The sequence below is a fragment of the Dermochelys coriacea genome, chromosome 7 (genome assembly GCF_009764565.3).
Source record: "Dermochelys coriacea isolate rDerCor1 chromosome 7, rDerCor1.pri.v4, whole genome shotgun sequence".
Classification (NCBI taxonomy): domain Eukaryota; kingdom Metazoa; phylum Chordata; order Testudines; family Dermochelyidae; genus Dermochelys; species Dermochelys coriacea.
Window position 1 is genome coordinate 38232549 of NC_050074.1, and position 17997 is coordinate 38250545.

Here is a 17997-nt window from a genome sequence, read left to right on the forward strand (position 1 = left end):
AAAATGAACTGTAGGTAAAATTTTTGGTAGTGTGATTTACTGCTAGTGCAGTGCATATATTTGAATATAGGTTAGGTAGTTAGCTAAACTTATTGCCTTCTATCATACCAAAACAATTCCCAGATGAAGCTACAATAGCTATATGATCATACACATTTTCTATCAAACACATGGCTAATTTAGTCTACAGTATATGTACATTGGGTATTTGTTTTCAAATTCATTTGATTGTAATGGTGTATTTTGAACAGCACTATGTAGTAAATGGATATTTTCTGCTTTGTAACTTGTTTATTGCACTTCTGTTTATATTTTAAAATTATAAAGTAAGCAGGCCTTAAACTCAATGAACGTAATACACATTGCCTTCTTTCATCATATATTGTACCTTTTTTCTTCAATATTTATATATGATTTATATTTCAATCAAAACTCTTAAGTGTGAATTTTACTTTATGAAATATCAGTTTTCTATATTCAATCTATCAAACATTTTACAATTGATTGGCCATAAACTATCCAATATAAGGTGTTTCAAAACTAATGTCTGTTGAGTCTGATTTCTGTTTGAACTTAAATCTGACTAGATTTTCCATTGTGGAGAACAGAGAATCTGTCTTTCTAATAACAATAAAGAGGGGAGGCAGAGCATCAAAAGGTACACGAGTACTTATTTTACTGAGATTCAGTATTGACAAGGTCAGTAGGGGAAAAAAAATCACCTACCGTAAAGCTTTCAAAGTGTATTTTCATATTAAGATTTTCACTGTATTAGCATTCATGTATTAGAACCAACAAACTATTTTTAAAAGAGAATGCCCGCTTTCCAGTTCCTAAAACTTCTGTGTATATGTGTTTGTGTTACATTGAAGGTCAAGGATGAAATGCATCTTGCTATATCATTTGGTCTTGATTTGAATGTAACTCATCTGACTCATATTCACAGTTGGAAAAGCGTAAGAGAAGGGAAGCTGTGCAAGTGAAAAAAATGAAAAAAAATTCAGTTATTACTGAAATCATTTAGTTATGAATAGCTAAATATTGTCTTCCTGTTCTTAAAATAATTCTAATTAAATGCTATCAATGTGTCCTACAAATAAGCCTGAACAGGGCACTTTTTTCATAAGGAGGCAGAAATGTAGTGAAAAAAGAAAACTAATTCCTGAAAGGAAAGCTGCAAACATGTGATCCAAGCTCTGATGAGTTCAAAAAGCACCATTTTATAAGGTTTCAATCACTTTTTTTAGTGAAATGTCCCTGTTCCAAAAAGCTTTCCATTAAAGCAGCTCCCAAGCTTGCATCGGAGAATGCTATCTTTGTTTACCTACCTTTTATTGCCTTTGGAAAAACAGTACAAGAGAGCCAGGCACAAATGATCACTAGAGTATGAAAGCAGCAAAAGAAATAGAAGCATAACAGTACATCAACCCTGCTGAGTTCAAAATCTCCTATTCTCAGAGCTTTGGAATACCCTCTTATCCCAAGATATACAGTTTTAAATTGTAGAAAACACGTTCTAGTTTATGCCCGGGGGAGAAATTGGACCAGGATGTACAAGAAGAGAAGAAAAAGACCTTCTTTAAAAATCAGAAATTATCTATAGAGGTAAAAGCAATCTCAAACCAAGCTGGATATTAAAAATGTTTAAATAAACATTATTACCCCGATATGGCTTCAGCTCATCTACTGAGAAAACTCCCCTGACTGGATCATCTTACATCTCTCCACAGAAATTCCAATAAAAGCTATCTAGCATATTTTTTCTTAGCCACAGACTTTCCAAAACTTCCTCCAGAGGGAAAAACAAACAAACAAATCTATATCGAACTTTCCTCAGTCACTGTAGCACATTTGAAATATACACGACAATCTAATTCAGAGACAAAAGAGTTGACTTTAAAAATAATATTAATTACACAGGAAATTGTCAACACTCTACAAACTCACTCAAGTCTTTTGCAATCAAAAGTTTAACAAAAGGCAAAATAATAACCCTCCTTGCTCAAATCACTAACTATTGCTATATAGGATCCAAATAGGCAAGAGGACAAGAAACAACTAACATATTGCAAGATGCATTTGAGAACAATCCCATCATCTGTCAAACAATATTTTATGCACTCACAAATAAATACACATTAATAGCTTTCCAAGTTTTCATTTCAACTTCAGGATCTGAATTCAATCTATGCTTTAAGATAGCAGCCAGCAGTGGAACTTGGGAAGATGGTGGTTTTTCTGCAGGGCATTATATGCGAGGTACAAGCAGATTGACTGAAACCTCAACCAATTATTGAGACTGAGCAATGGGATATTTTATTCTCAATTTTTGTAACTTCCAGTAAGCAGATGTACAGGCAAAAATAGGCTTTTTATAGGCTAGCAAAATAATTAAAAGAGCACAAATGAGTCACATGAAGGTCAATACTGACCAGCTTTGTTCTTGGCCATCTCCAGTACCCTAACAAAATGTGCAGTATGTAGCATGTGAAAAGATATTCTATGATTTGAAAAGTTGTGATTCTTACTCTCTATCTATAATGAATTACTCCCCCAAACAAAGGACACTTGTTTGTTTCACTTTTCAAAAATTGGAAAATGACAAAGTTTTGGACCTTGCTACCAAATGCATCAACACTCATGTCAGGGAAAGTCCTTCCTATTCTCAAAAGATCCTTGGGGGTTTGGACTGCTTGAAATTCACTGCTCTAGATCAATAACTTTCTTCCTGGAGAGCTCCTGTTCACCTTTCACATCAAATATGTGGCTATTTTTGAAGCTCCTCTCACTTGAAGTTACACATGAGGTAGGAGAAAGGATGGGAGTGCTAAGCTAATAGTTCGTAACAGCCAGGATTCTGCACCAGGCAACCATAAAAAGGAACAGGGATTTTGCCTCCCTCGCAAAAGCTGAGAAGACAGAGTAGAATAGTTTAATGCTGCCCAGTTGCCAGGAAGTGATTAGAGAGGGAGACAGGGGACTGTGGATGAAACTGTAATCAACTGAAGTCCGTGGGAATTTTGCCATTGATTTTAATAGGGTCAAGCAGGATTTTATCCAGAGTAATGTAGTGTCAAATGGAGCTACACAGGCAGCAATCATGGTTCAATGACCTATAATTTACTGCTGATTGCTAATGTTCAAATCATGACATCGCAGCAGTACATGGTACGTTTGAGTCACGATGATGCAACATTACACAACAGATACTGAAAGGTAAAGTTGGGGCTTTATGCTGAGACTGCTTTGTGCCTCATTGCTACTTCGTTCCAGGGGAAATGGCTCTCCAGCTCTGCAGGGTTGAATGCCTCTCCCATAGCAATATTTTTCTAGAGAAGAATCTACATTTAGAAACAATAACAAAAGAAAAATTAAAAGAAGGCTGCAAGATAAGACACTAAGCCTGTGAGAGTCATGCGGATCCTGCAGGATCTAAATATGGGCGGAAAACCATCTCTTGCAGGTTTGCTAGCAGGTTGGATATTCTACATAAACCTGAATCTCCAGAAAAAACATCACCTTTATTTACTCTCAGCGCTTTGATCCTCCCTCCGTGTTTATTTTTTGATGTCTTCAGAAAGGACCAAGGTTTTCCCACAGCCCACCCACAGAACTCCAGGTGTCACCTTTGGACCTACCCAGGTGTTTGCAGGATGCAGAATGGATAGTCCTGACTCCTTCAGTGTCTTATTACATGAGCTGCTGTGTAAAGCCTCCACCTTCACATGAGTAATTAATACATGGAGGGAGGTCTGATTTTGTGGGAGAGAGAATTAGGGAAGGGAATAAATCATCAGCTTGAAAACAGAATGTCTCTACTAAATAAGACAAGTAAACAGGTCAGCAGGCTAAGACGACAGAATGTCTGAGCCAACTAAGATAGGAGGGAGAACACACAGGGAACTATTTACTATGAACTAGATACAAGGGACAAAAGAAATTAGGAATGCAGAGATAAGATAAAGAGGAAGTCGAAGCAAGGACAGTGCGTGGACAGTGGATGCTGCACAGGGATTGGTTCCTGAAAAGTATCCAAGGTAATCCAAAAATGTGTGATACAATGTATAGTAAATGCAATGAGATGTGTAATGTACATAAAGGGAGAAGGTCTGTGTGCATCTTTGAAGCTGTGATGTACCCTGCATCAATCAACTCAGCATAGCAATGCTTGTTGCTAAACAAAGACACCTGAGTGACAAAGGCAGGAGTCGAACTGAGTTCTTGGGAAGCTGAATGGAAAGCGATCTCAGAGGGAATCCCAACACATATGTGGGTCTTCATATGGAGGCAGAAAGCTTCTGCTCCCCTTCTCCATAGAAGGGAGGGAGTGAAACTCACATGCTTCTGCTGCCAGCTGACTGTGAACTGAGCTGCCTGAAGAGCTACCCCAAAATTCCTGATGAGTTATCCAGGGAATTCTCAGTGTTACCCAGCAACCATGCACTAGGGATTATGACATTTGTCCTCAATGTGGCTGATTAGCTATTGAGACTACTGAGTTGGGGATTATGGGGCCTCAGCAGCTTGTTTAACAGATAGGAAACTGGCATTAGGAACAGGATTGCTATCTGCACCTGGTGCCATGTGATGTGTGTGGCTGGCTAGGAACCTTCAACCCCCAGAAATTCATGGAACAATAGTAGTAGTAGCCTTTACTTGGCGATTCCCCAAAGAAGACGCTCGAGGAAGCAGCCACATGGGGCCTCTGAAAGACCCCAGATTTGTGGAACCATTGGAGAATTGCATCAAAATGTACGTAGTATGTGGGGGCTCTGGGTGAGGTGTGAGCATTTGTTGAGTGAGCAGAAAATCTGGGAATTGTGAACAGCATCAGCTCAGGTGCATGAAGGTAGGAGTTACTGAAACAACCTGATTTTAGATGGGTTTGCAGTTCCATGCAAACATTTCACACAGCCTTACTCACCACTAATAAAGATAATAAGTATTCTGGGATGCATCACACAGGAATAAACTAGTAACACTTCCATGAAGTATTCCCTGCACTTTAGCATTTATATTCTTTTGTTTGTTAGAACCAGTTTGTCTATCTCAAAGCTGAAGGCAGTAATCTTTCAATTACCACAAAGAAGCTTTCAAGAGGTCACCCAGTATTATGCCACTGGAAATTTCCAAAAGGACATAAAAAAATAGACAGTGAATGAATGAATCATGGGTGATTATAGCTCCAGTTCTATCCATACAATAATTGGCTTTTAATGTTACTGTTTGCACCTACCATTTCCTTGTGATTTGGGTAGAAGGTTTGTTCAATTAGAGGGAACTTCTCCACACCCAGAATTTTGGAAATGGACACCAGCTGGGCAAACTGTAAAAGAAAACAAAGAAAATAACAATGCTGAAGGACAAAAAACAAATTCTTCTGATATGACCTCCAAATTGTCATTCTGCATCTTAATTTGTACATTTCAAAAACTCAAGATCAAACATATATATGTATGTTATGTTGCTTTAAATTCAGCCAGACTGTGGTTCTTTCTATATTCTAATGAAGTGCATATGTAACAGCTAATCATTTCATAGCATATATACAGATAACATACATTCGGCTAATGTCTTTAGGTATCTTATACTTGACATATCTGATGTGTATTTTGTGTTAACATAATTATATAAGAAATGTTACATTTCTGTAGCACCATCCATCTCAAAATCTTGAAGTACTTCACAATTATCTATTAAGCCTCCCAGAACCTTTCTGAAGTTAATAGGTCATTTTGCAAGAAGGGGAAACAGAGAGAGGCACTAAGTGATTTCCCAAGATCACACAGCAAGTCGGTAGGAGAGCAAAGAATAAAATTTTAATTTCCTAACTCCTCGTCCTGTGTCTTAACCACAAGACCATCCTTTCAATACCTTTCGTCTAAAAAGATCCCAATTATTTTACAGAATATGTGTTATGTGTATTGTATGCAACAGTTTACCAAAAACAGAAATGCAGTCACCTCTTGTGTGGATTGCAGTAACTAACAGTGCAAAGCAACACTATTCAGTAGTTTAGGACAGATAATGAAGAGGAATTCCATATGAAATATATACTACTCAGAAATATCCGTGGGCTGTATTATAACAGTAAAAAACAAAATCAGTTGACATTACAGCTAAGCAATGACAGGTTCCAGAGTAGCAGCTGTGTTAGTCTGTATTCGCAAAAAGAAAAGGAGTACTTGTGGCACCTTAGAGACTAACAATTGCACCAAATGCATCCAATGAAGTGAGCTGTAGCTCACGAAAGCTTATGCTCAAATAAATTTGTTAGTCTCTAAGGTGCCACAAGTACTCCTTTTCATTTTACAGCTAAGCAAGTAAGGTTTCTAGGGAGCAAGAAGAGTTTGGCAGTCAGAAGACCCACTATGGTTTCAAGCCTCCAAAGCTTTTAGCATGTAGATGCCTGTCATGTATTTAATTGTTAATATGCCAGCCTCAGACAGCACACTTTGCTGGTTAAAAAAAAAAGTGAAGAACAAAAAACTCTACCATAATGTAGTTTGATCAAATATCTTCTCTGTTAAAGCAGCTGTGACAAAGTTCCTCCTGTGCCTTGGTGGGTCCTGCGGATTGGCTCACCTCAGAGATTCACAGCAGCCCTCAGTTTGGCCATTTTTGCTAGTGGCTCAAACCTGCCATCTACTCAGCTAACCCCATCACTGGCCAGCATGGGAAAAAGCAAGGAGAACAATTCCCGCAGTCTCTGCTGGCCCACCTAGTGGTCGGGGGACAGACCAGGGACCTTCCCCTTTGGTGTGACCCTGTTCCAGGTCAACTCCTCCTGTATCCAATAGGGAGTTGGGGGAATTGCCCGCCCACTACTCCAGTTCCAGCCCAGGGCCCTGTGGATCACAGCTGTCTACAGTGTTTCTTGTAACAGCTGTGTGACAGCTACAACTCCCTGGTCTCCTCTTAACACCTTCTTTATCCTCACCATAGGACCTTCCTCCTGATGTCTGATAACTCTTGTACTCCTCTGTCCTCCAGCAGTACGCCTTCTCACTCTCAGCTCCTTCCACCCTCTTGCTCCCAGCTCCTCACACGCACCTTACTAACTGAAGTGAGGTCCTTGTTAAAACCAGGTCCCCTGATTAGCCTGCCTGTCCTGACTGATTCTGGTAGCTTCTTAATTGGCTCCAGGTGTCCTAATTAGCCTGTCTTAATTGGTTCCAGCAACTTCCTGATTGTTCTGGAACAGCCCATTATCTTACTCAGGGAAAAGGGACCTGCTTAATCTGGAGCTAATATATCTACCTTCTATCACTCTCCTGTAGCCATCTGACCTGACCCTGTCACACAGTTTAGAACTCAGGTCATACTGAAAACTGTAGAAGGGAAATGAGGCTGATGAAAGCTTTGTGTTGGATTTACAACTGGCACAGAGGATTTGATTAATTTAATGGTGTTTATTTAGCTCTTGTTTTTCATACATACATGTTTAACTTTGTAAGACCCATGGAAAATGCCTTTACAGTAAGTAGCTTTCAACAAAAGATGAATAAATGTGAACTAATTGGATATATGCAGCGTTGCTGTAGCTGTGTCATCCGAGGATGTTAGAAAGATAAGGTGTTTGAGGTAACATTTTTTATTGGACCGTCTTCTATTGGTGAGAGAGGCAAGCTTTCGAGCTACACAGATGTGAAACAGAGCTGTGAGTGAGCTCAAAAGTTTGTCTCTCTCACCAACAGAAGTTGGTCCAATAAAAGATATTACCTCATGCACCTTGTCCAACTAGTTGGATAGCATATAATACAAAGTTATAACCAAGAGAAATGAAATATAGTGCAGAATCCCAAAATATGGAGGCTTACAGGTAGGATTCTTGACAGTTTATTATTTATCCCAGTCTCAGATTAAAGAACTTGGAGCCTCATGCACTAAGGAAATTGGGGGCTTCCCACTTTCCTTAAAGCACTCCTGCCCCATACATAGCCCACCCCACATAAACCCCAGAATGTCCCTCTCTCCTCCAAACACCCACACCCTCAAGTGCCCCTCCCACTCCATTCCACACACACCCTGAATGCCCCTCCCACTCCACATATATCCCAACTATCTGCCACCAGCCTCCATTTACCTTGACAGCAGCCCTGACAAACATACTGCTTGCCACAACCCCCAACATCTTAGACCCACTGACCACAGCCACTCAACCCCACTCCCCCAACATTCCCCACCGGTTTCCAACCCCACAGACTCCCAATCACTTCCCACTCACTCCATAGCCCACCAACAACTCACCCCCAGGACAAGAGGGGTGACCAGGCCAAATATGAGTGTATGGCATTGCAACCTGGAGCAAGGAGGGGTCACAGCAGCACTCAATTTTGGTTTGTTTTTCCCCCAATGGTTGGGGGGCCCTGTACAAGTGCACCAAAGGCTAATTGCTTAATCTGGGCCTGATTTATTCCGATTCCAATCAAAAAACACTAGAAACCCCTGTATTTGAAATCACAAATTCTACGTATCAAGCACATGACTCTTGCCATGCTATCTGCTGTTTCAGAATATACAGAAAACATGGTGCTCCCATATTAAAAACCATTTATTTAAACAGATTTGTTTAAATAAAGCCTTCTCAATAAGAGATGATCTGTTTATTGTATTTCACTATGGTGGTTAGCAAACAGTCAAAAGATCAAATATCTAAAGAAAATGGAGACTCTGCACCATGTTTTAAGTAATTAAATATAATTGGAATTCAAGATGAAAGCGAGAAGTGAATTTAGAGACAAATAAGTCTGATGTATATAACGCTCCATACTCAATGTTGAAACAAAGTGCAGTACAGAAAACATTTCTTCTCAGCAAGAGCAATGTTGGTCTAAGTCTCTACATCAAACAAAATGAGGACTAAAAACAGGATACAGGAGAGAGAAATGCCTAAATATTGCCTTACTCCATTTCTCCTTGCAAAACTTTCCATCTCAAATTATATCATACTTTTGTTTTCAGAATACCCCTGATGTTATGGTGTAATTACATTTTGTTAAGTATTTTAAAGTTAAGAAAACCTGGGGAAGAGAAGCTAGATATTGTGCATAAATTATAGTCATATAATTTTTTTTTAAAAAGTGGCAATGTAACAATTTTTGGATATATGTAATTTAAAAACAAAATTTATACCATTAAAGGACCTATTCAAACTCAAACAAAATCAGGTCTGAGGATGTTCACAAATCCAAATCCAAAGGTGCATTCAAAGTTTATAAACAGACCCTATCTTTGGGTTGTATAGGGTTTTGGGTTTTTTTTGGCTCCAAACTTGCAAAAACACAAGGAATATGCTTAACTGCAAGCACTAGAGTAGCCCCCTGTGGTTTCAAAGACACAGACTCATATTGGTGACAGTGCAGATGTGCACAATACAAGTGGCAGCTTCAGGAGGCATTGTGACTCAAGGTAGAACAGTGCCCCCTGGAGAATTCTGCTGCACCTAGACAGTGTGGCTCTTGTACCACAGTTTAAAATGGTGCAGCACATGCTCCCACATTGGCTCTACCTCTCTCTGCCTGTTATGAGTAGGTTATGATTTAAAAGTGTGCTGTCAGATCATGGTGGCTAGTTTGATCTCACTAACACCTTCTAAAACTTTACTCAAACAAGGCCTACTCACATCTTTAAATCATAGTCAAGATAAGGCTAATCTACTGTATTAGGCTAACGTCCATCCCTGTGCAAGGGCAAGATGGTTGTCTAGTGCATTCTTAATTGTCTAGACTACTTTTAAATGTCTTTAGTGACAGGACTTCATGACATGCAAGACATAAGTAGCTATATGTTATTTAAATAAAAAATAAAGCTAAGTATTATGTAAGGATGCCAAAAACACTGGGGTATTTTAACCATTATCTTTTTAAAAAATAAATCCATAGGGCTTCACATTTCACCAGGAGAATTTTCAACTTCTTATAAAAGAAAGAAGTTCACGTTCTTTTGGTTCTAATTTTAGTTGAGTTTCCTCTTCATTTTTAAAGACTGTGTCTTTGTCCTTTTCAGCTGTGACAGGGATGAGAAAGATTCACAATTAAATATATTTATGGCTTTCAAGGTTTTTCTTAAAAAAATTCTTGTGGCTTTAGAGCATTTTTTATAATGTCTTTTTCATCTTTGCCTATAGATGTTTCTCTCTGAGAGAGAGCAGTGGATGGCCAGCTGCACTACTTCTCCAACAATGCATCACACAGAAAATAGGAAGCATTTAGCCAGAGAGATCTTTGATTTAATATAAAAGGCTTATGGGTTTTTGTTACAAAGTGAATGGGACACTTTAAATTTGACTGCACATACTGTACTGCAGACAGATGGCTAACAGTTATAGAATTCACTTTGTGTTAGCATCACAATTAAAGGGTTGGGTAATGACCTTGCTTACTATTTGAATTCTATTAGAGTGCACTTAATTACAGGTATGTAGCAGTGAAAGGCTAAAAGTAATGTTGAAGCTGCAGAGTGTGGTGTTTCTGGGAGGTACGGGGGTAATTTAACTATGATATTGAAGTGAGTTACTCCAGACTGGCTATCTCTATTGATTAGAAGTTTATAGTCCTAGCATCTTGGTGGAACTATATATTATTGTGTACTTCAATGATAAATGTCTTCCTGTGTTCTTAAAATAAAGACTTATATGTAGCAAACTTGCTAGTGTGTATCTGTACCCTTGTTCTCTGCTGGAAAGAATCAGAACTCCTGAACTGTGCATGATAAATTCTATAATTCTAACAACTAGCAGAGATTTTCCTTTATTTCAGTTAATAGAGGCCTGTATTTTTTGAGCAGGAGGATCTAAGTTTTGCCCCTACTGCTGCTTTGAGATTCCAACTGCCACAGAATACAGCATAGTGGCAACCATGAACTCCTAGGTGGCCACACATATAAAGATAGGTACTATGTTTGTTCTTCTCCACTCCTCTGGGACCTCACTCATCCTTCGTGAGTTCTTGAAGATAATTGTTAATAGTTCCGAGATTGCTTTAGCTAGTTCCTTAAGTACCCTAGGATGAACTTCATGAGGCCCTGCATACATATAACTTATTTAAATATTCTTTAACCTGTTCTTACTCTATTTTGACTTGCTTTCCTCACCCTTGTTAATATTGTGTTGAGTACCTAGTCACCATTAACTCTTTTAACTATGCCAAAATTAACTAAGCCAAAATAGTCATTAAACACCCCCAGCCTTCTTGATGTAATCAGTTATTAACCCTCTTTCCCCACTAATTAGAGGACCTGCACTTACCTTTGTCTTTCTCTTACTCATAACATATTTAAAGAACCTCTTCTTATTGCCTTTTATGTCCCTTGCTTGGTGTACCTCATTTTGTGCCTTAGCCTTTCTGATTTTGTCCCTACATGCTTGTGCTCTTCTTTTGTACTCCTCCTTAGTAATTCATCCATGTTTCTACTTTTTCTAAGTCATTAAAGATCTCCCGATGAAGCCATACTGGACTCTTAACATTCTTCCTATCTTTCCTTCTCATTGGAATAGTTTGCAGTTGGGCCTTTAAATATTAACTCCATGAGAAAGTGCCAGCTCTCCTGAACTCCTCTTTCCCTTAAATTTTCCTCCCATGGGACCTTACCTACCAGTTCTCTGAGTTTGTTGAAGTCTGCTTTTTTGAAGTCCATTGTCCTTATTTTGCTGCTCTCACTTCCGCTTTTCCTTAGAAACATGAAATGTATAATTCATGATCACTTTCATCCAAACTGCCTTCCACCTTCAGATTCACTACCAATTCCTCCCTTTTGGTAAGAATCAAGTCTAAAATGGCTGTCCCCCAGGAATGTCCTCCACTTTCAGAAACAGAAAGTTGCTCCTAATACATTCCAAAAACTTATTGGAAATTTTGTGTTATGCCATATTACTTTCCCAACAGATGTCTGGGTAGTTCAAGTCCCATCTTATTACCAGATCTTGTGTTTTGCATATGCCAAATATCTCATGCACCTCCTCTTCATGATTTGATGGTCTATAGTAGACCTTTACCATGATGTCACCCTTATTTTCTACCCCATTTATCTTCACCCAGAGACTTTCAACTGGTCTGCCTCTCACCCTCTTCTGACTTCAGAATAAGTATATATATTCCCGATATATAATACACCTCCTCCTCCCTTTTTATCCTGCCTGTCCTTCTTGAACAAGCTGTTCTGTACCAATATTCCAGTCATGAGATTTGTCCTTCCAAGTCTCTGTGACACCAATTAAATAACAATTTACTAATTTAATGTACTAATACTTCCAGTTCTTCCTGTTTATTCTCCATATTCCTTGCATTTGTGTACAGACATCTAAGATGTTGAGTGGATTTAGGGACAGGCCCTATGGCCTTTTCAAAGGGAAGGAAGGTAAAATCTTCACGATGTAGGGGGATCTCTGTGATGTGATTTATCATGGGAGATGGTTTTACTTAGGCTGAGACTTTTTCAGTAAGTGTGGATTCTGTGATTTGTATTGTTTACAATTTCTGTTGTGTGCAGCATGTGTTATTCTTGTTATGCTCTGCATGACACTGGCTCTCTATTGTGAGCAGCCTATGTTACTCCTGTTATGCTTTAGTCAACATACTTTTCCAAAGGCCAAGTCTGCACACTATTGATTTATTATCTGATACAGAATGCAAGGACAGAGGGAGAAGGCAATTTATTTCCGTGCTACAGTTTACACAGTGTTGGCTGTATCTTACATATTTATTTTGATCATTATTTCTGGGCATGATAGACAGCTTGATAAAAGGAAACAAATTTTCGAAGTTAATGCAAACTTTGACTTAACAGATTAAGAATTAAACAGTGCTTCCCAAATCAGTTTGGCTGTATTAAGGACATATAGAAAAGATGTGAAGCTGACAGAAGAACTTGATGTCCATCCAATATTTCCCACTGTTATAGTGCAAAGCCAAAGATGACACAACGTGATTATCAATGGGAAGACAAACCTTTTATGGATCCTGAAGCATGGTTAGAGTGAGAGTATTCTATATCTTAGATAGCTGACATGATATCTGTCACATCAGAGTGACACAAATGAATAATCACACAGAACACTTCAATTTCTCTAGGAAACAAAGAAACACTTAATGAGGAACTGTGGAGCTCTGGCTTACATTTTACCACATATTTACAGAGCAGTTAGAAACCAACAGTTGAAGATGACAAGAGCAGGTAGAGAATCAGAGTCAAAGAGAAAAAAAATCTTCCTCATGGCTTGGAATGCAAAGGGAAACACTTGGACAGGTGAAAGTAAGTGATCTTATGCTCTAATAAATTTGTTAGTCTCTAAGGTGCCACAAGTACTCCTGTTCTTTTTGCGGATACAGACTAACACGGCTGCTACTAAGAAAGAAAGAAAGAGTTATAACCTAGTCTCTAGATTAGAACCACCAGAAAGATGGTTAGAGAAATAAAGAAAAGTCTAGTAAAGTAGAATCAGAATATCAGCAAAATTCCAATCCAGACAAGAAGCCTTCCAGAGTCTGTTATTTTATAATTCGCAAGATACTGAGGGGAATTCAATGAACACAGATTAATGAAACTGCACCATTATGGACCGAAGCACCCCATGTGATAGCAATGAAGACTTTTATTTGGCCAAGACTAGTGGATGAGTACACTTTACTTGTTACCATGGGAATACCCAGTTCTTATTTCTAATGTTTGATTCCCTTTACTAACCAACACCCAAATTCAGAAAAGTGCTTGAGTGCACATTTAATTACACCCTTATTCAGGAAAGCATTGAGGTATATGCTTAACTTCAGTGGAACTTAAGCACATGCTTAAGCGCTTTCCTAAACAGGGATGCTTTTTGAGTCAGGACCCAATATAGTAAAAAGGGATACAGTATGTCTCAAAAGCTTTTGCTTTCTTCACACATTGCAAAGGTATAAAAACATTTTGCTCCAACACAAATGTTAATTCAATAAAAGGTGGTAATAAGAGTGCACATGGCTTGAGAGAAAATTCACAGCCTGATTCTGCAAACTGCTCCATGCAGCCATACTCCTGAACTAATGTGGAGCCCCTTTTTAATCAATGGAAGCAGGTGTCTGCCTGTATGAAGCTATTTCTAGGATCACTTAAGATTGAGGAAGTTCAACTATATGAAGGAATTGGTCATTTTACGCCCATCTAAAGATATAATTATACAATGTTTGTTTATTGCCATTTACTTAAAATGCACATGATGCCCATGTCTAGGTACATGTACAAAGAATAAATTTGAGTCAATAAAATCTATTGTCTCAACTCAAATATATAATACTTCAATGAGGGACTTACTGCACAGATTATTTTTTGATACTGAATTTACAAATGCAAGCAAAGTCAAAGTCTGTCCTTAACTTGCAGGGATCTGAAACCGACAGGCAATGTCGGTTTAGTACCTACAGCACGTTGTAAACTGCAACACTATCCTAGGGAATAATAGATAAAAGCAACAAGTGAATGCCAATCATAGCTTGACAGTTCCAGGCTTTTATAGTTGTATGTCTCAGCCTTAGAATTATTTGAACACAGTGATTTTTTTTGTTTTTTTTTGTAGGAGCTAATAATTTTAAAAGTTTGCATACATTTTCTGCCACTGGAATGGCTGAATACAACGGAAGCTGTAGATGGATGTGAGAGTTCCCCTGGCTGTTCCACAGTGCAGAGAAGAATGAAACAGAGACTGACAACTACTTGCTACAAAAATCAACACGACAGGAAAAGACGGAGGCTCTAATCTGCATTGAATGATTCTTATGATATTCAATGGTTTCAAAGACTCCAACAAGTGACCAAGAAAACTAGGTACATAGTGTGCTGCCTTCAGCTTCAAGAGGCAGTAATCATGACATAGATAATACCTTATGACAATAATATTGTGTTTCAAGTCTACAGAGCCAAAGAACCTAAATCCTCTGTCAAACAAAGGAAACAAAAGAGCGATCCGCTTCACCACTAAAGTAAAATTAAAATAAAATAATGTGCAGACAGCAGCTGCATTTTCACAGTTTTGAGATCCGAGTGTTTTCAGTGAGCCTCAAATGATACTAAATATTTCAAAGATATGAAACTGGTTGTGAAGAAGGATCACAATATCCAAACCAGTCTTATCTCCACTTTTGTTCAACTAGAACTATCAAAGTAAACAAAAGCACAGAGAAAAAATATTGTTATTTTGAATGTAACCATGCTCCTGGTTATCTATTTAAACCAGTATTTAGGGAGAAATCCTACCAAAATCAAGGTTTAGACACACACTGGTTAATATTGTTTTAAGCAACGAAACCTAACAATTTTTCACCTTCATATTGTTGAACTGTCCTTCTGGACAACTTTAGACTAGGAAAACTGAAGCTGACAGTCAGGAATACATAATGCAAAAGGTAAAATAGCATACAATGGCCCCAGAAGTGAACTGGCAAAACACACACCAAAATCTGGGGGCAAATACAGTGGAACCGGTTTATAGAAAAGCGAAACTGTGGGAAAATCCCAAATTTCTTCAGCACTTTTCATGACTCTTATAGCATCAATTCCTTAAGTCCGTGCTTAGCCAAAACCTGAGAGAAAAAGAGATGCACCACAAAGGAAAAAAGCAATTTAGCCTACAGGAAGGTGTGTGCAGCCAAGAGACCACGTACAGTTCACAACCCCATTACTAGCACCAATGCCTCATACCCCTACCCTAGAAGCAGGCAACATCTTTCACCCATTTTACAAATAAGATAACTTCAGAAGTTGCACAAGATCACTCCAGGCTAAACTGGAAATAGAATCTAGCTTTCTAATATTCGAGACCTAAGCAGTCTCACCCATTTTTCCACATTGCCTCTGAGAATGGAATGAATGAGCCAAATCTGTTTGCTTGGCCATATCTTCCGTAACCACTGCTCTAACCACTAGACAATATTACTCCCAGGGTCAAACACAGAACCCAGAAATCCTGATACCCAACATTCCGCTCTATTGCACAAGAAGTCTACCAGTTACTCTTTAGATCTAGCAGGAGGAGTCCTGGATTATGGATCTGAAAGGTCCTAGAATTAAAATTAGCATATGATGATTTACATAAAGACTGTATCATATTGCAATCACACAAGAGGGAAGATTTAAAGATGAAAGAAAACCTAATTCTGGTACTTCCACATTTTTGTTGCTTGATTTTATAATCTTAACTTGTTTTTAACATCTTTTTGGTATGTGATAGCCATCTATAGGACTTTGTAATATAGCATACAGGTGCATTACTAGTGAACCATAAAAAGAAAAGGAGTACTTGTGGCACCTTAGAGACTAACGAATTTATTAGAGCATAAGCTTTCGTGAGCTACAGCTCACTTCATCGGATGCATTTGGTGGAAAAAACAGAGGGGAGATTTATATACACACACAGAGAACTTGAAACAATGGGTTTATCGTACACACTGTAAGGAGAGTGCTCACTTAAGATAAGCCATCACCAGCAGCAGGGGGGGGAAAGGAGGAAAACCTTTCATGGTGACAAGCAAGGTAGGCTAATTCCAGCAGTTAACAAGAATATCTGAGGAACAGTGGGGGGTGGGGTGGGGGGGAGAAATAACATGGGAAAATAGTTTTACTTTGTGTAATGACTCATCCATTCCCAGTCTCTATTCAAGCCTAAGTTAATTGTATCCAGTTTGCAAATTAATTCCAATTCAGCAGTCTCTCGTTGGAGTCTGTTTTTGAAGCTTTTTTGTTGAAGGATAGCCACTCTTAGGTCTGTAATCGAGTGACCAGAGAGATTGAAGTGTTCTCCAACTGGTTTTTGAATGTTATAATTCTTGACGTCTGATTTGTGTCCATTCATTCTTTTACGTAGAGACTGTCCAGTTTGGCCAATGTACATGGCAGAGGGGCATTGCTGGCACATGATGAACCATAGATCCTTTCATCTGTAGGTCACTGGTATATGTTTAAGCCCGGCCCAGTAGGAATTCAAAACTTTTCCCATCTAAATGATGTTTCGTAACCCCCTATATAAGATGAGTTTGGTAGGTCTTATTTTCAGCTCCTACAACACAAACCAGCCACCAGGCTTTTCCCTAACTGGTACAAGAGGCCAAAAATTGCTCTAGCCCTAGAACTTGAAATATATCTTTTATCCCCTAGAGAAAGTTCCCCTGAGATCAGGGTTCAGACATGCTGACAGGATAGCATGTGTGGGAAACTTGTCCTGCTGCTGCCCTATAGATAAAGAGAGGACTGCATTCCATCGGACTGTAAATGTAACACCTTGCACCTGCACTAAATCCGCGCAGCTCTTTTTAAAGAATAAATGCATGGTTCTATGCAAATTTATTAGCCACCATGCAAATTAACACATTATGATGGCACAACATCATATGTGGCTGCACAAACCTTGGCAGCTTTGCCACAATGTTGACAACCTTGGAATGCAGGGACATAAGTGCTTTACTGCATGAGGAGAAGTATGGTGGAGCCTCTGGTCCCCGGTGTTGCAGGTGGTGAGTCAAGGGGATCTGGTTTTGGTATAGCTGCTCCCTAAAACATAACCAAATGGCCACCAAACCCCCCTGCTTTGGCAGGATTAATGTGCTTTCCCATTCTGGCTCCCTCCAGTCTGTCTCCCAGCTCCCCCACCAAGCAGATTATTCCTACCAGCATAGAAGGGGCGGTGGATATACGGGGCTCAGTGCTGGATCAAGATCTTAGGCAATAAAACACCTGACTGCCCTGCCGTGAAATCGCTCTCAAATTTTAGTTGTGGAGCGCTTCAAGAGAGGCTCTTCTTTCTCAGGTTTGAATGGAAGCCAGAATTACGGCAGACATTTTCTACCCTTGCCCTTCTCTAATCAAGATTTGCTGACATATATATATAGGTGCAACTGCCAGCCAGATTCTGGCTCATTGTTTCGAGTTCATGCACAATTCCTGTTTTTGTTAATGAGAATTGAGCACAGAATTCTCCATAAACAGTGATGGATATCTGGTAAAGGATTTATGTTTTATGGCTTTAGTCAT

General features: G+C 38.9%; 1 protein-coding gene across 2 annotated transcripts in view; it reads right to left on the reverse strand.

Moving 5' to 3' along the window:
- SYN2 (synapsin II) overlaps window positions 1-17997 on the reverse strand; it is a 393703-nt gene that overhangs the window by 146869 nt on the left and 228837 nt on the right. For both annotated transcript variants that reach the window (XM_038410236.2, XM_043518660.1), the window contains exon 5: window positions 5237-5326. In XM_038410236.2, coding sequence (XP_038266164.1) covers window positions 5237-5326 — 90 coding nt within the window. The remainder of the gene's footprint in view (window positions 1-5236; window positions 5327-17997) is intronic.